This window comes from Callorhinus ursinus, unplaced genomic scaffold (assembly GCF_003265705.2).
Source record: "Callorhinus ursinus isolate GAN/ISIS: 27379988/994484 unplaced genomic scaffold, GSC_fseal_2.0 scaffold45, whole genome shotgun sequence".
NCBI lineage: Eukaryota > Metazoa > Chordata > Mammalia > Carnivora > Otariidae > Callorhinus > Callorhinus ursinus.
The window spans coordinates 1,734,482-1,759,266 of record NW_027397107.1 but is presented as its reverse complement, the minus strand read 5'-3'; the positions used below and the strand labels follow the sequence as shown (position 1 = coordinate 1,759,266).

Here is a 24,785-nt window from a genome sequence, read left to right as displayed (position 1 = left end):
CCGGCCTCATGAGCCCCGTCTGCACCCGCAGAGTCGCACCCCTGGTTTCACGAGCCCCGTCTGAACCCGCAGAGTGTCGCGCCCCCGGCCTCACCTGCAGTCTTCCGATGGCCACGAGGCAGTACTTGCTGCCCTGCCCCACCTCAGCGTCCTCCTCGGGGATGGTCATTCCTGGAAAGAGAAAAGCCAGCGTCATCCACTACGTGCCCAAGGTGGGTGGCAAAGGGGCGAGAGTGCCCGGATTTTATCTGTGCAATCCAAAATACAGATCCACGCGGACCACCTGGGGTCCGAAAGGTAGCCAGTGAGCTAACTGGTGCCCACTCCTGTCCGCTCCCCTCTCCCTGCCTGACGCCTTTGGTACCTTCCCGGGGCCGTAGCATCTGCCTCTGGGCACGGGGCACAGGAACTCAGGGAAGATGAAATGCCCATCATTCATTCTGCAAAATTTGGCCAAAACACTAGGAAATCTTTACAGCTAACAAGTGTAAGCGGGCATTTCCGGTTATGTAAATGTTTCCTTTACAAGGGTTAGAAAGGAGAAACGGGTGATGGTTACTGAGCACTGAAAACCAGCGCTTGACGGGGGCGCCTGGCGGGCTCCGTCGGTGGAGCCTGCGACTCTTGATCTCGGGGTCGTGAGTTCGAGTCCCACGTTGGGTGTAGAGATGAATTAAAAATAAAATCCTTAAAAAAAAAAAGAAAGAAAAGAAAAGAAAACCGGTGCTCTGGGCGGGCAGGATTTGGTAAAACAATCCCCCGTGTTCTTTGGTCAGGAAAGAGTCTTCCGCTCTGTGCAGCTAGTGAATTGTCCGTTCTGTCTCATCCCCATTTTCCCTGTTGGGAGTTTGGTCCTTTGCCCCTCAAATTTCAAGATCTCGTCACATATTAAGGGATACTGAGTCCTTGCTGGGAATATGTTCTCCTAGTTGGTCTCCTGTCCTCTGACTTTGCTTCTGGTGATTGAACGACTTTATAATTTTTACATAGTCGGATTTATCAATCTTCTCTTGTATTACGTTTGTTATTAAGATACCAGCAAGCTCTTTGAGGGAGTCCTAGAAAGCCATTTCCTACACCAAGGTTTCACCTGTGTTTTACTCTGACACTTTCATGCTTTCGCTTTTTACATTTACATTCCTGAATCCACATGAAGCTATTCCCGTGTCGGGCGTGAGATGCAGATCTACTTTATCTTTAGCAGAATGGCTGTCCGCGGCACGGCTGTTCACAGTGCAGTGACCTGAGGTGTCCCCTTTTATCACCATACTAAAGCCCCACATGTATGTGGAGCTAATTCTGAACTTTCTCTTCTATTCTACTGGCCAGTTGTCTATTAAGCATCAATACTATGCAATTTTATTATTTTTTATTGTTTTTAAAGATTTTATTTATTTATTTGAGAGAGAGAATGAGAGAGCGAGAGAGAGAGAGAGAGCATGAGAGGGGGGAGGGTCAGAGGGAGAAGCAGACTCCCCACTGAGCAGGGAGCCCGATGTGGGACTCGATCCCGGGACTCCAGGATCATGACCTGAGCCAAAGGCAGTTGCTCAACCAATTGAGCCACCCAGGCACCCAATACTATACAATTTTAATTATAGAGGCTTTACGGTAGGGTTCACTATCTGTAAGGCTGTTACTCTCTTACAGTTTTTCAGTGTTTTCTTAACTATTCTCAGATATATTTTTTTTTACATGAACTTCAGTATCATCTTATTTAACTCCATCAGATAGCTTGCTGGTTTTCTTATTTGGCTTGCATTAAATTTATAAGTTAATGTCAGGAGAACTGACATCTTTATGATGCTGAATTGTCTTCCCCAAGAACAGGGGATGTTTTCCCATTTGTTTGAGGCCGCTCTTGTGCCTTTCAGGAGCGTTTAAACATTTCCCTCACATATACTTGTATTTTGCATACTTACTAAAATTACTCCTAAGCCCTTAATCATTTTTGTTGCTATAGTCAATGGGGTTTCTCCTACCATTATACCTTCTATTTATTGTTTATGTATACGAGGACTATTGGGTTTTGTATGTTAATATTGTGTTGTGCTATTTCACCAAATTATTTTACTATTTCAGTTAGTTTTATTACTGGCCCACTGGGCTTTTGCAGGTGTGCCAGCATATAACTGAAAAGAAATAGTCTCCTTTTGTACATGTGTTTGCCTCTGATTTCTCTCTGGGATGGGCTAGTATCTCTTACAATGTTGAAGAGTGGCAGGGCGTGGGCATTCCTGCCTTGGTTCTCATCTTATTGGAAATGTCTCAAGGGTTTTTCCATTACAAATAAGATACCTTTTCGAAAGAGAAATTATTCCCGAATCACTGTTTGGCTTTTTTGCAGATCGATTTAATGCCTTGTTTAATAGGAGACAGCTGGATTCTTACACCTGCTGTGCACACAATCTATTACAATGGATCGTGTTACCTGTGGTATATGAAGAAAATGAGCCCTCACATAGGCAGGGAGCTGGAGGAGGGAGAAGTTTCTCCAGATAATTGCGGATGTTCTTCTTTGATGTTTTCCTAAGTCTTGACAAGGGGTTGCTTCTTAAAGGTTAATTGCAATGTCAAATCCAAAACTGTATCAATGAATTTTTTAATATTCTGTTACATTAAAATAGCTTGGTCTAACACTTGGACTGGCTCCTTTACTAACACAGGAGTTTGAACACGATGTATTGGTCACTAGGAAAATACTGGTTCATCAAATTATACGGATTTAAATGCCAACACATTACAATAAATAATATTTTTAAGATGACACTTGCTCATATCACCATGCGTTTCATCAGAAACAGTTCTAAGTATTGGTCAAGACCATGGTGGTGGATACAAGTTTTCTAAAATTCAGATTTTCACTAGAAAGCTTTAATTTTATCACTGACAGCAAATACTGTCATTTATTTTCCTTGATGTGACAGGTTCATTTTAACTTTTTGTGAAAATATCTTTGCCAAACGCACAAGTTCAAATAACCATAGTCGGTTTGCTCGTCATCCTTTCAAGAAATGGTGTTTCATAAAAGAAGCAACTAGTTTAGCTCACAAACTAGCTCACAGTTTAGCTCAAACAACTGTGCACGTGCTTTTCCTTGACACAACCACCATGCTCTGGTATGCAGCAGAAGTCACCTTACACATACTTCCCATTTCGGGGTTCATTCAAATTAGTACTTTTTACAGCTTCATCAAGGGCATACTTAAGTGAAACCAGCATTTTCAAATTCTGAAATTAGTTTTTGCTGCAAGTGTATGGTGATAGAGAATCCCATGACCACGAGGGCAGTTTGGTGCTGTAGCCCTGACACATGCTGAGGCTCCAGCAGGTGTCCCCACCGATGCTTATGCACCAGCTGTAAGTGGAAAGGGTGAGGAACATCTTAGTGCTGGGATGAAAGCAGTTTAAATGCTGCATACCCCTGAGACCACCTCGGCGCGCCCAGGGTCCACAGGCCAGCCTTAGGAGCCACCACCACCCCTGCTGTCATGCCTGAGTTTGGTCCTCCCAGCCTTGTCTATTGATCCTTTCCCCGCTGCCTCTACTTCTCACTACACATCAACAAGACCCAAGACTGCCCCCCCCCCCCCGTCTAGTTTTGCCTCTGCAATTCCAGATCCTGACTCCACGTGCCTCCTAACAAGATCTGCCTCTGTCTCAGGCCCTTCAAACGCAACACTGCCCAAATCTTCCTGCCAAAACCTGTTCCTCTGTCTCCTCTCCTGCAGAGAAGACAGCTGGTGACCTGCCTGATGTGCATCCTCTCCCTCTTCCATGATGACAGAACCCTGATTTGTTGGGAGTGATGCTGTGTCCACCCCGTTAGAGGGACACAGCTCTGCCTGTGGAGTGTGAGCAGAAGTCCCTGAGTGAGGCTCTCAGGAAAGCTCCTCCTTCTGTGGAACGCAGACATGCTACTGAAGCCCCCATAGCCAAGGTCACACAGGAAGCCAAGGTCACACGATAAGGAGCATGAAGCAGGAACGTCTCTAGTGACGGGATGGTCACCACATCCCCATATGACTGTCCGTCTTAACATTTCATCTATGGGTCCTAGACCTGCCTTTGCAGTTGCCCTTTAGACAAATAAAGGGCACACTGTTTTCCTAAGTCTATTTCTTTCGTGGCCTGACATCCTTGTGTCAATTTAACTGGTCTTCCTTCGAAAATGGTCTAAGTCTCCCTTTCTCTGTGTCACTTTTCTGAATATGCTTCAGACTGTCTGCATCCCCCAGAGGCTATTTCCCACAGTGCGCCAGGTATGACCTCTACCACGACCCCATTTCATCTATCCTGGACACAACAGAAGGTGGCTCCCTGGAACCGAAGGCCACGCATTCAAGAAGCAAGGTGTGAGTTGTGCTGACAGCTCTCCATAAGAAGGGTGCCCTTGGCTAAGCATTTAAAAAATAATCACAATGGGAGTTATGCCTCCAGCCAATTTACCTTCCTGCCCGAAACAACCAGAGACAAAGAGGTATAAGAAACAGTGGTTTTCAAGACTGTGTATATGAGGTGATGAACAACAGCATTCTCTGAGATGGGAAACAAATAAGCCCTACGATCACCCCAACTTCCTGCCTTCAGAGTTTCCAAGCCAGCAACTGAAATGTCACAATGTCTACCACCAGATAAAAAATTACCAGGCATGGGGGGGCGGAGCAAGATGGCGGAGGAGCAGGAGACCTGGATTTCGTCTGGTCTCAAGAATTCAGCTGAATAGGGATCAAACCATTGTGAACACCTACGAACTCAACAGGAGACCGAAGAAGAGAGTAGCAACAACTCTCTGAACAGAGAAGCGACCACTTACTGGAAGGTAGGATGTGCGGAGAAGTGAATCCGAGGCGATATTCGGGAGGATAGACGGCGGGGGAGGGGGCCTCCGTCGGCCGCTTCTGGCAAGTGCTAGAGCCGCGGAGCACAAAATCGGACCTTTTAGAAGTCGGCTCCGCGGAGGGACGTCGCTGCAGTGGCTAAGCGGGGGGTGAAACCCTCGCGGGACAGTGTGGTCTCAGGACCCTCGGGGTCACAGAAAGACCGGGGGTGCCTGAGTGCGGCAGAGCTCCCAGGTATCGGAGCGGGGAAGCCGGCTGCAGAGACGGAGCCGAGGCGCGGGCTCTCAGCTCGGGGTGGCCATAAACTGTGATCCGCGGCCCAGTCGGGCCACTGCTCCTCCAGCAGGGACCCAACAAGCGGCAGAGCTGGGGAGACTCCCCTTCCTCCCCCGGGAGGAGCGGCGCGGGAGCGCACCGCAGGGATCTGCTGGGTTTGGAGACTCCACACGGGGTCGGGCGCCGGAGATAGAAACGCTCGGTCACAGGCCGGGTGAGCACGGAGAGCGGCCGGAGACCGGGGACACGGGAGTGACTGCTTTTCTCTGGGGGTGCACTGAGGAGCGGGGCCCCGAGTTCTCAGCTCCTCCGGGTGGAGATTGGGAGGCCACCATTTTCACCCTGGTCCTCCAAGGCTGTACCAGAGCTTGCAGGGAACAAAAGCTCCCAAGAGCAAACCCAAACAGATTACTTAGCCCAGACCGACAAGGGCGGGGCAATTCCGCCTCCAGCAAAGACATTTGGGAACCATGGCAACAGACCCCTCCCCCAGAATATCAGCACGAACAGCCAGCAAGCCAAGACCAAGTTTACCGATCAAGGAGAACGGGAGAACTCCAGTGCTAGGGGAATACTGCATATAGAATTCATGGTTTTTTTACCATGATTCATTAGTCTTTCAAAGTTAATTGTTTTTAACTGTTTTTTTTTTTTTGAATATTTCCTTTTCCCTTTCTCAACCAACATCTTACCAATCCTTTAAAAAAATTTTTTTTTATTTTTCATTTTTAGAGTCATATTCTATACCTTCATAGTAGTTACACTTATTTTTGGCATGTATATATAAGTTGTTCTCTCTTTAAAATTTTGAGATACAGTCTCTTCTAACATATCAAAATATACCCTAAATCTCTAGTGTATGGCTTTGTTCTAGTCTCCTGCCTAATCACAATCTCTCCCCCTTTTTTTTCTTTCTTTTTTTTTAATCCTCTTCTTTCTTTTTTCAAGCACCTTATCAATTCCTCTTTTAAAATTTTTTATAATTTCATCTTTAGTCATATTCCATCCCTTCATTGTATCAACCCTAATTTTGTACATATATAAGGCTTTCTTTCGTTCAAATTTTAAGAGGCACTTTCTTCTAACAGATCAAAAAACACCCAAAATCTAGTGTGTGGCACTGATCTATGCACTAGTCTGATCATATTTGATCATATTCTGTTTTTTTTTGTTTTTGTTCTGTTTTTGTTTGTTTTTATCTTTATCTTTATCTTTTTCTCTTTCTTTTTTCTTTCTTTCCCTTTCTTTTCCCCTGGTTTCAGGTCTTTTCTGATTTGTTTAGAGTATATTTTCTGGGGACGTTGTTACCCTGTTAGCATTCTGTTCTCTCATTCATATATTCTCCTCTAGACAAAATGACAAGATGAAAAAAGTCACCTCAAAAAAAGAACAAGACGTAGTACCGTCTGCCAGGGACCTACTCAATACGGACATTAGTACGATGTCGGACCTAGAGTTCAGAATCATGACTTTAAAGATACTAGCTGGGCTTGAAAAAAACATGGAAGTTATTAGAGAAACCCCTTCTGGAGAAATAAAAGAACTAAAATCTAACCAAGTTGAAATCAAAAAGGCTATTAATGAGGTGCAATCAAAAATGGGGGCACTAACTGCTAGGATAAATGAGGCAGAAAAGACAATTAGCGATATAGAAGACCAAATGATGGAAAATAAAGAAGCTGAGAAAAAGAGAGATAAACAACTACTGGATCACAAGGGCATAATTCGAGAGATAAGCGATACGATAAGATGAAACAACATTAGAATAATTGGGATCCCAGAAGAAGAAGAAAGAGAGAGAGGGGCAGAAGGTATACTGGAGCAAATTATAACAGAGAACTTCCCTAATGTGGGGAAGGAAACAGGCATCAAAATCCAGGAGGCACAGAGAACCCCTCTCAAAATTAATAAAAATAGGTCAACACCCCAACATCTAATAGTAAAACTTACGAGTCTCAGAGACAAAGAGAAAATCTTGAAAGCAGCTTGGGACAAGAGCTCTGTAACCTACAATGGTAGAAACATTAGATTGGCAACAGACCTATCCACAGAGACCTGGCAGGCCAGAAAGGACTGGCATGATATCTTCAGAGCACTAAACGAGAAAAATATGCAGCCAATAATACTATATCCAGCTAGGCTGTCATTGAAAATAGAAGGAGAGATAAAAAGCTTCCAGAACAAACAAAAACTAAAGGAATTTGCAAACATGAAACCAGGTCTACAAAAAATATCGAAAGGGGTCCTCTAAGCAAAGAGAGAGCCTAAAAACAGCATAGACCAGAAAGGAACACAGACAACATACAGCAACAGTCACCTTACAGGCAATACAGTGACACTAAGTTCATACCTTTCAATAGTTACCCTCAATGTAAATGGGCTAAATGCCCCAATCAAAAGACACAGGCTATCAGACTGGATTGAAAAACAAGACCCATCGATATGCTGTCTGCAAGACACTCATTTTAGACCCAAAGACACCCCCACATTGAAAGTGAGGGGGTGGAAAACCATTTACCATGCTAATGGACACCAAAAGAAAGCTGGAGTGGCAATCCTTATATCAGAAAAACTAGATTTTAAAACAAAGACTGTAAGAAGAGATGAGGAAGGACACTATATCCTACTTAAAGGGTCTATCCAACAAGAAGATCTAACAATTGTAAATATCTATGCCCCTAACATGGGAGCAGCCAATTATATAAGGCAATTAATAACAAAAGCAAAGAAACACATTGACAACAATACAATAATAGTGGGGGACTTTAAAACACCCCCGACTGAAATGGACAGATCATTTAAGCAAAAGATCAACAAGGAAATAAAGACTTTAAATGACACACTGGACCAAATGGACTTCACAGACATATTCAGAACATTCCATCCCAAAGCAACAGAATACACATTCGTCTCTAGTGCCCATGGAACATTCTCTAGAATACATCACATCCTGGGTCACAAATCAGGTCTCAACCAGTACCAAAAGATTGGGATTATTCCCTGCCTATTTTCAGACCACAATGCTTTGAAACTAGAACTCAATCACAAGAGGAAAGTCGGAAAGAACTCAAATACTTGGAGGCTAAAGAGCATCCTACTAAAGAATGAATGGGTCAACCAGGAAATTAAAGAAGAATTAAAAAAATTCATGGAAACCAATGAAAATGAAAACACAGCTGTTCAAAATCTTTGGGATGCAGCAAAGGCAGTTCTAAGAGGAAAGTATATAGCAATACAAGTCTTTCTGAAGAAACAAGAAAGGTCTCAAATATACAACCTAACCTTACACCTAAAGGAGATAGAGAAAAGACAGCAAATAAAGCCTAAACCCAGCAGGAGAAGAGAAATAATAAAGATCAGAGCAGAAATAAATGAAATAGAAACCAAAAGAACAGTAGAACAGATCAACGAAACTAGGAGCTGGTTCTTTGAAAGATTTAATAAGATTGATAAACCCCTGGCCAGACTTACCAAAAAGAAAAGAGAAATGACCCAAATCAACAAAATCATGAATGAAAGAGGAGAGATCATAACCAACACCAAAGAAATAGAAACAATTATAAGAACATATTATGAGCAACTACATGCCAGCAAATTAGATAACCTGGAAGAAATGGATGCATTCCTAGAGATGTATCAACTACCAAAAGTGAATCAGGAAGAAATAGAAAACCTGAACAGACCTACAACCACTAAGGAAATTGAAGCAATCATCAAAATTGCCCCAACAAACAAAAGCCCAGGGCCAGATGGCTTCCCAGGGGAATTCTATCAGACATTTCAAGAAGAATTAATACCTATTCTCCTGAAACTGTTCCAAAAAATAGAAATGGAAGGAAAACTTCCAAACTCATTTTATGAGGCCACCATTACCTTGATTCCCCAAACCAGACAAAGACCCCCATCAAAAAGGAGAATTACAGACCAATATCCTTGATGAACATGGATGCAAAAATTCTCACCGAAATACTAGCCAATAGGATCCAACAGTACGTTAAAAGGATTATTCACCATGACCAAGTGGGATTTATCCCTAGGCTGCAAGGTTGGTTCAACATCCGCAAATCAATCAACGTGATAGAACATATTAACAAAAGAAAGAACAAGAATCATATGATCCTCTCAATAGATGCAGAGAAAGCATTTGACAAAGTACAGCATCCTTTCTTGATCAAAACTCTTCAGAGTATAGGGATAGAGGGTTGTACCTCAATATCATAAAAGCCATCTATGAAAAGCCTACAGTGAATATCATTCTCAATGGGGAAATGCTGAGAGCTTTCCCCCTAAGGTCAGGAACGCGGCAGGGATGTCCACTCTCACCACTGCTATTCAACATAGTATTAGAAGTCCTAGCCACAGCAATCATACAACAAAAAGAAATCAAAGGCATCCCAATCGGCAAAGAGGAAGTCAAACTTCTCACTCTTTGCAGATGATATGAAACTTTATGTGGAAAACCAAAACACTCCACCCCAAAACTGCTAGAACTCATACAGGAATTCAGTAAAGTGGGAGGATATAAAATCAATGCGCAGAAATCAGTGGCATTCCTATACACCAACAACAAGACAGAAGAGAGAGAAATTAAGGAGTCAATCCCATTTACAATTGCACCCCAAACCATAAGATACCTAGGAATAAATCTAACCAAAGAGGCAAAGGATCTGTACTCAGAAAACTATAAAAGAATCATGAAAGAAATTGAGGAAGACACAAAGAAATGGAAAAACGATCCAGGCTCATGGATTGGAAGAACAAACATTGTGAAGATGTCAATGCTACCTAGAGCAATCTACACATTCAGTGCAATTCCTATCAAAATACCATCCACTTTTTTCAAAGAAATGGAACAAATAATCCTAAAATTTGTATGGAACCAGAAAAGACCCCGAATAGCCAGAGGGATGTTTAAAAAGAAAAGCAAAGCTGGCGGCATCACAATTCCGGACTTCCAGCTCTATTACAAAGCTGTCATCATCAAGACAGTATGATACTGGCACAAAAAGACACATAGATCAGTGGAACAGAATAGAGAGCCCAGAAATGGACCCTCAACTCTATGGTCATCTCATCTTTGACAAAGCAGGGAAGAATGTCCAATGGAAAAAAGACAGTCTCTTCAACAAATGGTGTTGGGAAAATTGGACAGCCACATGCAGAAGAATGAAACTGGACCATTTCCTTACACCTCACACAAAAATAGACTCCAAATGTGAGACAGGAGTCCATCAAAATCCTAAAGGAGAACACAGGCAGCAACCTCTTCGACCTCAGCCGCAGCAACTTCTTCCTAGAAACATCACCAAAGGCAAAGGAAGCAAGGGCAAAAATGAACTATTGGGATTTCATCAAGATTAAAAGCTTTTGCACAGCCAAAGAAACAGTCCACAAAACCAAAAGACAACCGACAGAATGGGAGAAAATATTTGCAAATGACATATCAGATAAAGGGCTAGTATCCAAAATCTATAAAGAACTTATCAAACTCAACACCCAAAGAACAAATAATCCAATCAAGAAATGGGCAGAAGACAGGAACAGACATTTTTTCAAAGAAGATATCCAAATGGCCAACAGACACATGAAAAAGTGCTCAACATCGCTCGGCATCAGGGAAATCCAAATCAAAAACTCAGTGAGATACCACCTCACACCAGTCAGAACGGCTAAAACTACCAAGTCAGGAAACGTCAGATGTTGGCGAGGATGCGGAGAAAGGGGAACCCTCCTACACTGTTGGTGGGAATGCAAGCTGGTGCAACCACTCTGGAAAACAGTATGGCGATTCCTCAAAAAGTTGAAAATAGAGCTACCATACGATCCAGCAATTGCACTACCGGGTATTTACCACAAAGATACAAATGTAGGGATCCGAAGGGGTACGTGCACCCCGATGTTTATAGCAGCAATGTCCACAATAGCCAAACTGTGGAAAGAGCCAAGATGCCCATCGACAGATGAATGGATAAAGAAGATGTGGTATATATACACAATAGAATATTATGCAGCCATCAAAAGGAATGAGATCTTGCCATTTGCAACGACGTGGATGGAACTGGAGAGTGGTATACTGAGTGAAATAAGTCAATCAGAGAAAGACATGTATCATATGACCTCACTGATAGGAGGAATTCTTAATCTCAGGAAACAAACTGAGGGTTTCTGGAGTGGTGGGGGGGTGGGAGGGACGGGGTGGCTGGGTGATAGACACTGGGAAGGTTATGTGCTATGGTGAGTGCTGTGAATTGTGCAAGACTGTTGAATCGCAGATCTGTATCTCTGAAACAAACAATGCAATATATGTTTGTTAAGGAAAAAAAAGAAGAAGATAGCAGGAGGGGAAGAATGAAGGGGAGTAAGTCGGAGGGGGAGACGAACCATGAGAGACGATGGACTCTGAAAAACAAACTGAGGGTTCTAGAGGGGAGGGGGGTGGGGAGATGGGTTAGCCTGGTGATGGGTATTAAAGAGGGCATGTTCTGAGTGGAGCACTGGGTGTTATGCACAAGGAATGAATCATGGAACACTACATCAAAAACTAATGATGTAATGTATGGTGATTAACAGAACAATAAAAAAATTTAAAGAAAAAAAATTACCAGGCATGTAATGAAGCAGGAGAATATAACCCATAATAAGAAACAAAATCAACCAGGCTGAACTATGCAGAAGTGACATGGATCTTGGAATTAGCCAACACATTCAAACTGGTTTTATAACGGTATTCCATATGTTCCAATGGCTAAGTAAAACGAAGGTAGATATCTAAAAGACCCAAATCAAATTCCTAGAGTTGGAGACAACAATGTGTGAGATGAAAAGTGCACGGGATGCATGAATGGCATATGCAACGGGGCAGAATTAAGATTACTGCGCTTGCAAACATAGCAATGGAAATGATGCCAAGTGAAAAAAAATAAGAATTTTTAAGTGAAATGCTCATTGGTGCATGAGCTATGGAAACCTCCAGTGCCCTGGTGTGTGTGCAACTGGGGTCTCCAAAGAGAAGAGAGAAAAGGCAGACAGAAAGATATTTGAAGCACTAATGGCTGGAAACTTTTCAACTTTGATACAAACTATGAATCTACGCACACAAGAAGCCTAACGAACCCCAAGCACAGGAACCGTGGCGATTACACCAGAGCACATCATAAATTGTTCAAAAGCAGTGATAAAATCTTCAAAGCATCCAGAGGGGGAAAAGACACGATGACATATAGGGAAACAACAATGCACACGACAGCTGATTTCTTGTCAGAAATAACGCAAGTGAGAAGATGTATTTTAAAATATCGAGAGACCAAAAAAAAAAACAAAAAACCCCTCTACTTAGAAATCTAGACCAAGTGAAATACCTTTCAAGATCCAACTATAGGCTGCTTAGAAGAAATACGTTTTAAATAGAAAGCTCTATGTTCAGGCTTGTTTTGAGTCTTATGATGGTTTTTAAATTCTCTTGGGGGCAAGATCCCTATTCTTGGGTTTCACTTAATGGAAAGTCTTCTAGTACCGTATGTGCCATTGATAGTACCTAACCCAGAAGCAAAGGTCACGGAGCCAGGGGGGACCTCCATCTTAGCCTGTGTTACATCCAATCCACGTGACACCTCGGCATCCAGCCCGGGAGAGGCTGCTCCACGCCATGGGCTCCGGAGTGGTAGAGCGTCTACTGTCAAGGATCGAAGTTCCGAAAATGACTTCAGAAGGAAGTTCGTGTTCGAAGATTTAACGCAAGGGTTCATGTCCTCATTAACTGACTGTTCGGGCATGCCTTGGTAAAGAGAATCATTTAAGAGAGGGCAGCAGGAAGACAGTGACTGTAGGGGATTGTCCCATGTGCCCGTTAACCCCTGCTCTCCCCCACCCCCACCTTCTTCCATTGGTTTCAGCTGTCATTGTAAAGGCTCTAGGGGCCACCTGTCGCATGCCATCCTTCAGGTTGCATGGACGCATCAGGCCAAACCCTAGTTTTTCCTGCAAAGTGGCCAAGGGAGTATGTTGGTTTCGGTCTGTCCCAAATCAGAGCCTGAGACCAGGACCTCAGGGTGGATGGTTTCCCTCAGGGTGGAGGGAAGCCAGGGACAGAGCATGAGGAAGCGAGGGGACCGAGACGGAGGGGAGGAAAAGACAAGATGAGGATTACAGCCTCCACATTCCGGGCTCTGCTCACAACTGGGCCAGACGTGGTCCCTTCCAGGGAAGTCCTTGGTGCAGAAAGTAGAAAGGTGCCACATCTTGATGGGGGAATGCGGTCAGCTGGAGGGGAGTCGGAGCTCCCATGGAATGGTCTGCTGCAGCTGAGGCTGAGACCAGGGCTGGGTGCCTGAGGCGTCTGTTGGAGTGACCTAACCCTCTGACCCTCGGTTCCCTACACACGAAGTGGGCATAAAAAGCCCAGCTCGTGGGCATGTTGCGAGGGCTGAAGGAGATGATGGGCGTGAAGCAGCCAGCCCGGGGCCTGGGTATCAGCCTCCTCCCCACTTCTCTGCCCTCACTCCCCGGTTGCTGGTAATAGTGAGTTTGTGGGTAAAGAAGGTAAAGAAGGGTAAAGAAGCCAGTGTGTGTCCGCCATACTTAGGGATCAAGATGCAATGCCACAGGCCGGAGCGGGGAGCAGAGGGGACTGTATGAAGAACTCTCTGATGTAGCCGGCATGAAGGATGGTAGGTTCTCCGCAGGCCAACTGTTCAGAGGGATGCTGCAAGCTTAGGCTCTCATTGGCTAATATATGACCCCATCTACTAGAGATGTCACAATTTGTTTGTGAATTCATTCTTCGTCTAACAAGTGCTGAAGGGGAACTTTTCCAGATTAAAAAAAAACAGTCACTATTTCTTTTATATACCTTCCATCGAGGGTTGAAGTTAGATTCCCTCATGACTACTTTCATCAATAAAATATAGGGGAAGATGACACTGTGTGACATCTAGACAGGTGGCACCACACACTGTGGAGAAAGGATCCTTACTACATCCTAAGTCCCTAACCCACAGAGCCTGTGAGAATAAAATGCTGGCTTTTTTTTTTTTAAGATGTATTTATTTGAGAGAGAGAGAGTGAGTGGGGGTGGGTGGGCAGGGACAGAGGGAAAGGGAGAAGCAGACTCCCCACTGAGCCTGAAGACTGACGTAGGGCTCGATCCCAGGACCCGGAGATCATGACCTGAGCAGAAGGCAGATGCTTAACCGACCGAGCCCCCCAGGTGCCCCTAAAATGCTGTTGGTTTTATGCCAATCAAAGAAATGAAATGAGTCCCAATCAGAAGGGGGCGTCAGCCTAGAAGCACAGAGGAAGAGGCTGGAGGGGGCCCCAAGACACCAGTAAGGGACGCATACAAACAGGCTTACTAGAGCTTACAGAAGAGGCTTGGTGTCAACCAAGTAATGTTAAAATAATTCCTTGGCTTTGCAGAAATGAAGTAGAAAAGTTGCAACTTGCTAAATCTGTAGTTTTGGCCTTAACGTGGGCAAGTCGTTTTGTGAATGAGATCCGAGTGTGTGTGCGTGAAATTTCCAGAAAATCTTCAGTAAACCCAGACTTCTTTAAAGGACCGGGTTCTTTAGGTCTGAAGGTTCTCTCGGGGCACTGGGCTCAGCTTCCCCAGGAAAGGGATGGTGATGAGGGCAGAGGGCCACATGCTTGTCCAGGCGGCCTTGACACAGCCCCCTTGGGCCGCCGCCCAGATCTAAGAGCAGGTGAACCTGTGGGACGCGGCTGAGGTTGAGTGCAGGGAGGCAGGGGCAGGTGTGGGCATCAGCAGGAGGAAAGACTGAGGATCACACTCCATTCTGAGGCAGTACTGAGCAATCTCCAGGTTATCATCCGGATATTTGATTTCCTCTTATTTTCCAAGTGTTCCTTGTACAATACTCTCAAGTAATACATGATCCCTAAACACGGTTTTGACTTAGTTCCTAGCAATAAAAAGGTAGATATTCCCAAGTGAAAATGAGCAAAGGATCTGAATGTTACTCCAAAGAAGATACACAGATGACTAATAAGCACATGGAAAAATGCTCAACTTCATGAATCATTGGGAAATACAAATCAAAACCACAGTGAGATACCACCTCACACCTATTATGATGACTCCAATAGAAAAAAATGCAAAAACAAGTGTTGGTAAAGACGTGGAGAAATTGAAGCCCCGTACACCAATGGCAGGAATGTAAAATGGTGCCAGGGCTCTGGAAAACAGTCTGGTCACTCTGTCATGAGGTTAACCACCAGGGCACCATATGACCCAGTCATTCCACTCCAAGCTGTACGTCCAAGAGAAATAAAAACACCCGCCCACACAAAACCTGTGCATGAACCCTCATGGCAGCACTATTCCCAATAGCCCCCCAAAGCGGAAACAACCCTAATGTCTATTAACTGATGAGTGGATTAAAAAAAAAAAAAAATGGGGCAACTCCATACATTGGAATAGTCTCCAGCCACAAACAGCAAGTACTGACTCGCGCTACAGTGTAGATGAACCTCGACAACATCGGGCTGAGGGAAAGAAGGCAGACACAAAAGATCACACACCCCATGAGTCTAGAGGAAACATCCACACTAGGCACGTCTGTAGATAAAGAAAGCGGGTGCCTAGGCCTCGGAGGGAATGGGACTAGCTGTCCTTGTGTATGGAGTTTCTTATCGTGGAGACAGAAATACCCTAAAATTAATTGTGGTGACAGTTGCAAAACTATCTGAATGCACCAAAATCCAAATAACTATATACTCTAAATGGGTGATGTAGGCACATAAAGAACCCAGTCCTTTAAGGAAGTTCGGGTTTACTGAAGATTTGATGATATGTGCATTATATCTCAACAAAGCTGGTATAAAAAACTGATTAAAAAATAAAAGAGGTGGCACTGAAGTGAGTAAGGAGCCATTCAAAAGTCCCACCAAAAAAAATGTATCAAAGGTGACATTTTGGTTTACATTTGTCCAGTTTTTCTGGAGCAAGTGTAGAAACTAGAAAAATAAAAGATAAATGTTAAAATTAACATTAATTATGTTAATACTCTTTATGCTCTTTGCTGTGTATGTATGTGTCTAATAAGATGTCTTTTTTTCCCCCTTATATTGTTTTGTAACCTGCTTTGGAAACTTTAGAACTTACTGGGAGAATCTTTCAATGTGTTAGAACATGTTTTTCATGTTTCCTTCATATGGATGCACCATGATTCATACGACCCCATTTCTATGGTTCTTCACTGTGTGGTTCCCCCAACTTGTTGCTCACCTAAGTAATGCAACCATACACACCCTTCTAGAAAAGTCTCCAAGCATAATGGGACTTCTTTAGTATAAAATTCTTAGAAGTGAAATTGCTGCCTTAAAGAACATAAATGGTACTTAACTATTGGTTATATTTGCCTTTCTTTTATTTCATTTGATATAGATTTATTTTCCATTTGTTCTTTTATGGACAGCCCGGGCAGGCTTTTGCTGTACAAAAGATCTGTTTGCGATTTTTTTCCCTCACGGATTTTGAAACTCTCCTTATATAGTAAGAATATATGGGCCCCATGCAAGTTTCTTTTTAAGTGTGTTTTCTATAAAGTATTTTCTCTATCTGTTTTTACATAGAATATTATTAAAATACAGACAATCAAAGCTGTTAAGTTTTTACTCTGTGGTTTCTGCCTTTGGGGTTCCTCTACCCTACAGTTATGGGAAATATTCACCCATATTTTCATAGAGTACTTTTAAAGTTTCATATTTACCTTTAATAAATCTGAAATTTATTTTTGATATGTTTGACTTCATGTTTTTCCAAACGATTAGTCAGTTGTCCTCAAACTATGTACTGACTCACTTTTTCCTTTCCCCAATGACTGAAAATGCTTCCTTCATCAAACAGCACATTTCTAAAGAGACCTGGGTCTCTTTTAGGTCTTTTTGTTCAATAATTTGATTTTTAAGTTCAATTTATCACATTTTAATTATTCAGGCTTTAACATACATATTTTCATGTCTGATATGGCAATTACTCCTCAGTACCTTTATCAGGATTTTGTTGGCTATTTTTATATTTATTGGCCCATATGAATTTCAGAATTAACTTTCACTTAAAAGAAATCTCATTGGGACAATTATCAAAATTGTATCAAATCTATCCACAGGTTTGGAATGAACTAAAATGCTAAACCTTTGTATCAAAGACCATGCATGATGCTCCAGTTAGCTGGGTCAGTCGTGTCCCTCAGTATTATTTTGTAGTTTAAGTACTCCTATATATTTCATGTTAATATTTTTAACATGTATGCTGCAACACTGCTATCTTTATAAACGGGTATTTTTCATGTTGCATTTTTCTAACTGAGAGTGATTTTTTCTTTTTTTCTCTTTTTTTTAGAATTACCTAAATGGCTCTATACTCAATCTCCTGAAAGATTTTCTATAGATTGGACTTGGTTTTTCAGACAGCATCACATCATCTGCAAGCAATGTTAATTTCATCTTCCTTTTCTTTCTTTTCTTCCTTCCAATTGTAATTATGCCTCCTTCTCTCTTCTTTTTTGCCGTGGGTAGAAGTCGCACAGTGATGCTGAGTGAGGGTGACAGCAAGCACTCCCCCCAACCTTCCTCCCCTCAGTGAAGACCTGAACCCGTCCAGCAGTTCCCCATTCTGTTAAGGTGTTGATGATCGGCTCCAACATTCATTCTATGTTAAGAAAACCCAGTTCTATTGCAAGTTTATAAAGATAGTTATTTTTAAAATTTACTAACTGGGGTAGGGGGATGGGTTAGCCTGGTGATGGGTATTAAAGAGGGCACATTCTGCGTGGAGCACTGGGTGTTATGCACAAACAATGAATCATGGAACACTACATCAAAAACTAATGATGTCATGTATGGTGGTTAACATAACAATAAAAAATTATTAAAAAAATATGTATGCTCAAAAAAAATAAAAATAAAATTTACTAACTGAAATGAGTTTTTGTCATATAGGTTTTTCTCCTTTGGTTAATTAATTACATTAACAGATTTTCTAATGTTAAACCACTCAGTCTTGCAATCATTATGTATAACTATTCATCTGATTTGCTAATACTTCTACTTAGTATCTTGAATGAAATTGGGTTCATAGTTTTGGGTTGTTGTTGTTGCTTTTAATGTACCCTTAACAGTTTTTGTACCAAAGTTGTGTAACTTGAAAAAACAAAGCAGTACACTTTCCATCTCTTCCTCTACTCTGGAAGTGTTTAAATAATTTGCCCATAAAACCTCCAGGCCTGCTACCATTTAGAGAGCAATTTTTTGTCAGTTTTTACAATTTTTTGCCTACCTTTGATTTTTTTTCTCCTTTCTTTATTCGAATTTGGTTACATATTTTCCCAGAAATTAGCTTTCTTCCTAAAGATTTTAACATGCATAAATCTAAATCATCCACCCTGTTGGTTTATAAGTTTTTACATATTCTCTGATAAATCTCTTCATTCTTAACATGCATTTTTTTTGATTCTCTTTTTAAAATTAGAATTAGACTTGTCAGAGGTTTTCTCCTTTCCAAATCTTCATGAAGAACTATTCATCAATAGGGCAATACTTCTCTTTTCAAATTTAATTTTTTTTCATTTTTATTTCATTAACTCCATCTTCTTAGTTTGCTCATGGTATTTTGTTCTTTTCCTTGTTCATAGGTCAGATAAGTTCTATTTTCATAAACGAAATTCCCAATTCATACGTTAAATTCCTAGTTTTTCCACATTTAATAATGAAAGGATTTCCAGACACAGATTTCTTTCAAATACTGTTTTGGCCACATGCCCTAAGTCTTGAGATGGAGTGGGGCCCTGGTTGCTAATTACAGAATAGTTTGTAATTAGGGTTTCATTTTGATTTCCATCCTTCACCAAAAGTTACTCAGGATAGGTTTCTTTATACCAATAGTTGGTTTGCCCTTTTATTTTTATTTTTTTTTAAGATTTTATTTATTTATTTGACAGAGAGAGAGAGAGAGACAGCGAGAGAGGGAACACAAGCAGGGGGAGTGGGAGAGGGAGAAGCAGGCTCCCCTCTTATCAAGGAGCCGGATGTGGGACTCGATCCCAGGACCCTGGGATCATGACCTGAGCTGAGGGCAGACATTCAATCGACTGAGCCACCCAGGCGTCCCATTGGTTTGCCCTTTTATAATGACACCAGTTGTACTGGATTAGGAACCCACCATATTTCAGTATGACCTCATTTTCACTTAGCTAATTACATCTGCAAGGACTCTATATCCAAATAGGTAAGTTCTGAAATACTGGGGCTTAGGACCTCAACATATGAATTTTGGGAGAACACAATTCAACCTATAACACCTTCCATGAATATTCTGTGTATACTCTTGCCCTTTTTAGTGGCTTAACCATGATAGACGCAGCACATGAACTGAGAGAATGCCCTCCTGTATCCATGACAAGCATCACTAATTGGGCATGGGGTTTTTTTCCCCCACTCATTAGAGAAGCAGACCCAAAACAGTCCATCAGAGTGGGCCATGAAATAAAACCGATTTGCCATTTCTGTTTTCTTACTTAGTGTTTTGTTATAAAGTTGCATAAATTCTTTCAAAGTAATGATTAAATAAAAATTGTAAATAGTGATGTTGGTAAATCTAGGTACCTCCTGGATAGGTACCTCAGGGTGTGTGACCGGGAGATGCAAAGAAAGACTTAGGTACCAAACACTCACCAGCTCCCTACCACGCTCTAAGCCCTGTGCTCTGTAGTTTAAATACCACAGAAATGCATACGATGTGGTCCTTGCCCTCCAGGTGCACCGCAGAAGCAGGGAAAATAGATGCAAACAAGCTATAATACTAGGTACAACATGACGCCAATCAAGTGGCTGGGAAGTTGGCAGAATCCTGGTGAAGGCTTTATGGACAAGGATTGGTGAGAACTGGGTGTGTCTATCTTGTGCGACTGGCAGACACTGGGGACAGATGGCTCGGGATGGCACCGGGAAAGGAGGGGCAGTGTGGTGCCATGGTGAGTCTAGCATGGTTACACATGACACCCAGGCTCTGAGCACCCAAGCCAGCAGGGTGTCTCTCCTGTAAGGCAAAAGCCTATGAAAAGCACCTCATCCATCCGGAAAGGACCCATTAACAACTCAGCAACCAGAATGAGGTTTCTATGCTTCCCTCACAGATGTCCCAAGGCCTGGGCACTCTGTTCTCAAAAAAGGCTGCCAGTGCCCAACCCAGAGCCTGATTTACTCCCTTTTATGCAGGATGCTAGCAAGTTGGGGTGTGTGGTTGTCTAGACCATGAAGGATGAGAAACAGCAATTTGTGATCGGATGGGAACAGGATAAAAACAGGCAAATGCAAAGAAAAAAGTGTCAGCCACCAGCAGGTGGATTTGCAAACAGCACATCCTATGGAGCACAAAGAAAAACAAACTGAAACAAACCACCAATGAAACAACACCATAGGGGAGGCAGCAGTGGGCTGAAAAGCCCCGAGACATCTCTGAATTGTCCTTTTAATCCCTGGCCAGCCCTGGAACTCTGTCACAAGAGCTCTGAATCAGCAGGGAAAGATGCGAACACGTTCTGTGTCCCTCATTCATTCCATGCAACCAAAAACAATGCAAACAAAATCAGAAGCTACATGGCAGGCTAGAAGAAAATATTTGCAACATATAATAAGCTGAGGTTTAATATTCATAATGTTACAAAGACCTCCTCTAAGTAAATGAGAAAAACACATCACCCAACAGGAAAATGGGCATACATCATGAACAAGCAACTTGCGGGGAAACAGAGAGAGTCAACACACCCAGGAAAGATGTTCAATCTTGCTAATGAAGAAAACCCAATTAGAAGTATGTCCTTCCCCCCGACACTATCAGACTGGCAAATGTTACAAAACAATGGAATCATTCTTGGTAGGAATGTGGGAAAACAGACACACTCCCATCCTGCCTTATAGGGTAAATATGGTAGTATCACGAAAAGGGACTTACGTCATTGCTATACCAATGCTGAGATGACCCTGCAGAAACACCAGCACTCGTGGGTCAAGAATCTGTACAAGGACATTCACTGCAGTATCTTCTGCAGGAGCTCCAACCTAAAAATAACGTCAGCGCTCCCATTTGAGGAATGGCTGATGAAATATTGTGCAGCCACTTTATTTTTTTATTAACATATAATGTATTATTTGTTTCAGGGGTAGAGGTCTGTGATTCATCAGTCTTACACAATTCACAGCGCTCACCATAACACATACCCTCCCCAGTGTCCATCACCCAGCCACCCCATCCCTCCCACGCCCCTCCACTCCAGCAACCCTCAGTTTGTTTCCTGAGATTAAGAGTCTCTAATGGTTTGTCTCCCTCTCTGGTTTCATCTTGTTTCATTTTTCCCTCCCTTCCCCTATGATCCTCTGTCTTCTTTCTCAAATTCCTTATATCAGTGAGATCATGACACTTGTCTTTCTCTGATTGACTTATTTCGCTTAGCATAATACCCTCTAGTTCCATCCACATGGCTGCAAATGGCAAGATTTCGTTTTTTGATGGCTGCATAATATTCCATTGCATATATATACCACATCTTCTTTATCCATTCATCTGCTGATGGACAACTAGGCTCTTTCCACAGTTTGGCTATTGTGGACATTGCTGCTATAAACACTGGGGTGCAGGTGCCCCTTCAGATCACTACATTTGTATCTTTGGGGTAAATACCCAGTAGTGCAATTGCTGGGTTGTAGGGTAGCTCTATTTTCAATGTTTTGAGGAATCTCCATACTGTTTTCCAGAGTGGCTGCACCAGCTTGCATTCCCACCAACAGTGTAGGAGGGTTCCCCTTTCTCCGCATCCTCGCCAACATCTGTCATTTCCTGACTTGTTAGTTTTAGCCATTCTGACTGGTGTAAGGTGGTATCTCATTGAGGTTTCGATTTGGATTTCCCTGATGCCAAGGGATGTTGAGCACTTTTTCATGTGCCTGTTGGCCATTTGGATGTCTTCTTTGGAAAAATGTGTTTGTGTCTTCTGCTCATTTCTTGATTGGATTATTTGTTCTCTGGATGTTGAGTTTGATAAGTTCTTTATAGATTTTGGGTACTAGCCCTTTACCTGATATGTCATTTGCAAATACTCCCATTCTGGTGGTTGTCTTTTGGTTTTGTTGACTGTTTCCTTTGCTGTGCAAAAGCTTTTTATCTTCATGAAGTCCCAATAGTTCATTTTTGCCCTTGCCTCCCTTGCCTTTGGCGATGTTTCTAGGAAGAAGTTGCTGTGGCTGAGGTCGAAAAGGTTGCTGCCTGTGTTCTCCTCGGGAGTTTGATGGATTCCTGTCTCACATTTAGATCTTTCATCCATTTCGAGTCTATTTTTGTGTGTGGTATAAGGAAATGGTCCAGTTTCCTTCTTCTGCATGTGGCTGTCCAATTTTCCCAACGCCATTTGTTGAAGAGACTTGTCTTTTTTCCACTGGACATTCTTTCCTGCTTTGTTGAAGATGAGTTGACCATAAAGTTGAGGGTGCATTTCTGGGCTCTCTATTCTGTTCCACTGATCTATGTGTCTGTTTTTGTGCCAGTACCATACTGTCTTGATGATGACAGCTTTGTAATAGAGCTGCAAGTCCGGAATTGTGAGGCCACCAGCTTGGCTTTTCTTTTTCAACACTCCTCTGGCTATTCGGGGTCTTTTCTGGTTCCATACAAATTTTAGGGTTATTTGTTCCATTTCTTTGAAAAAAGTGGATGGTATTTTGATGGGGATTGCATTGAATGTGTAGATTGCTCTAGGTAGCATTGACATCTTCACAATATTTGTTCTTCCAATCTTTCCATTTCTTTGTGTCTTCCTCAATTTCTTTCACGAGTCTTTTATAGTGTTTTGAGTACAGATCCTTTGCCTCTTTGGTTAGATTTATTTCTAGGTATCTTATGGTTTTGGGTGCAACTGTAAATGGGATCGACTCCTTAATTTCTCTCTCTTCTGTCTTGTTGTTGGTGTACAGGAATGCCACCGATTTCTGCACATTGATTTTATAACCTGCCACTTTACTGAATTCCTGTATGAGTTCTAGCAGTTGTGGGGTGGAGTGTTTTGGGTTTTTCACATAAAGTATCATATCATCTGCAAAGAGTGAGAGTTTGACTTCTTCTTTGCCGATTGGGATGCCTCTGATTTCTTTTTGTTGTCTGATTGCTGTGGCTAGGACTTCTAATACTATGTTGAATAGCAGTGGTAATAGTGGACATCCCTGCCGCGTTCCTGACCTTAGGGGGAAAGCTCTCAGTTTTTCCCCACTGAGAATGAAATTCGCTGTAGGTTTTTCATAGATGGCTTTCATGATATTGAGGTATGTACCCTCTATCCCTACACTGTGCAGAGTTTTGATCAAGAAAGGATGCTGTACTTTGTCAAATGCTTTTTCTGTGCAGCCCCTTTAAAGAAGGAAGTAGCACTGTATGTACTAACTTGGAAATGTATTTACAATGTCCATGAGAAGTTAAAAAAACAGGCTATGTAATAAAATATACAAAATGGGCTCCATCACACACACACACACACACACACACACACACACACACACACACAAATACCTAGAATCGGAAGCCCTGGGGGGTGTTATCAGTTGGTTCTTGGGGGTGGGACCCGGATAGGAAGGGAGACTGATTTTTAGTTCATAACCTTTTAAAAATTTTAAAAACTGGGTTTGTTAGTGATTTTTACTGTGTTTTTTAAAGATTTTTATAGGCCTTTTAAATTTCTTTACTGAAGATGGACTGGTTTTGTCATAGTTATTTAAAAAAATAAAGATTCCAGGATAAAAAAGGCCAGCACATGATGTCTGGTACTTAAACGGGGGGTGGGGGGGCTGCATATACTTGGGAAGTTTTCTGAGGTGGTACCTCATTCTCCAACAGTGCCAGGACCATGAGCACGGGGGATTTAAATCCAGACATTAGAACTCTACCCCTTGACCTTTGCATCGAGAGAACATGTACTCAATGATGCTAGAAGTTAATTCTAAAGCACCTGGCAAAATTGCAACACTGCTTTCCAAATTAACTGCTCCTAAATCTTGAAAATTTACATGCATCTTCTTTTGCCTAAAAGGAAAGTCGTAAATGAATATCTTCTGTTTACACTTGGATGCAGAAGATAGAGCTTTGTTTCCAATAAATCATAATCTATAAACAAAGGGCTAGCCAGTAAGGGGCCGCACCACTGATACCACTCCAAGGGGCAGGGGGGCCATCAGCAGCCCCTCTTAGGCCTAGGCCTCACTGTCCATAAAGGGAGGAGGGGGCCGTGCGCCCCCCCCCGGGGGCCCCGCCCACCGTGAGACTGAGGCCTTGTCACCTTCCCTGCTGGGGGAGGGGTTTCAATGGAAAGCAGTAGGCTGTTTTCCAAGGGAAGCCAAAGAACACTGAACCTCTAGCCCTCCCTACCTTAGCAGCAGAACTTCACGGTGATTTTCGGCTTTCAGTTACACAGAGCTCATAGATCTAATGACGCGCCCCACTAGCCGCCTTCTAGAATCTAACACCTCGCTCCAGTGCAGATGGCGGGGCCGCCCGCCCGTCCCCATGCCCGCGGGGGGCTGTGGTGCTGCCCCCTCCCTGACAGCCCTGGGTGCACTGGGCACTGGCTGGCACCACCATCCCTCCGTGCCTGCTCTGACAGCTCACCGCTCCCC

At 42.7% G+C, this 24,785-nt stretch overlaps 1 protein-coding gene across 9 annotated transcripts in view; it reads right to left on the bottom strand.

The window, feature by feature from the left end:
* Positions 1–24,785, bottom strand: part of ARNT2 (aryl hydrocarbon receptor nuclear translocator 2) — a 190,423-nt gene that overhangs the window by 38,505 nt on the left and 127,133 nt on the right. For all 9 annotated transcript variants that reach the window (XM_073882167.1, XM_073882161.1, XM_025893128.2 and 6 more), the window contains one exon: positions 95–171. In XM_073882167.1, the coding sequence (XP_073738268.1) occupies positions 95–171 (77 nt within the window). The remainder of the gene's footprint in view (positions 1–94; positions 172–24,785) is intronic.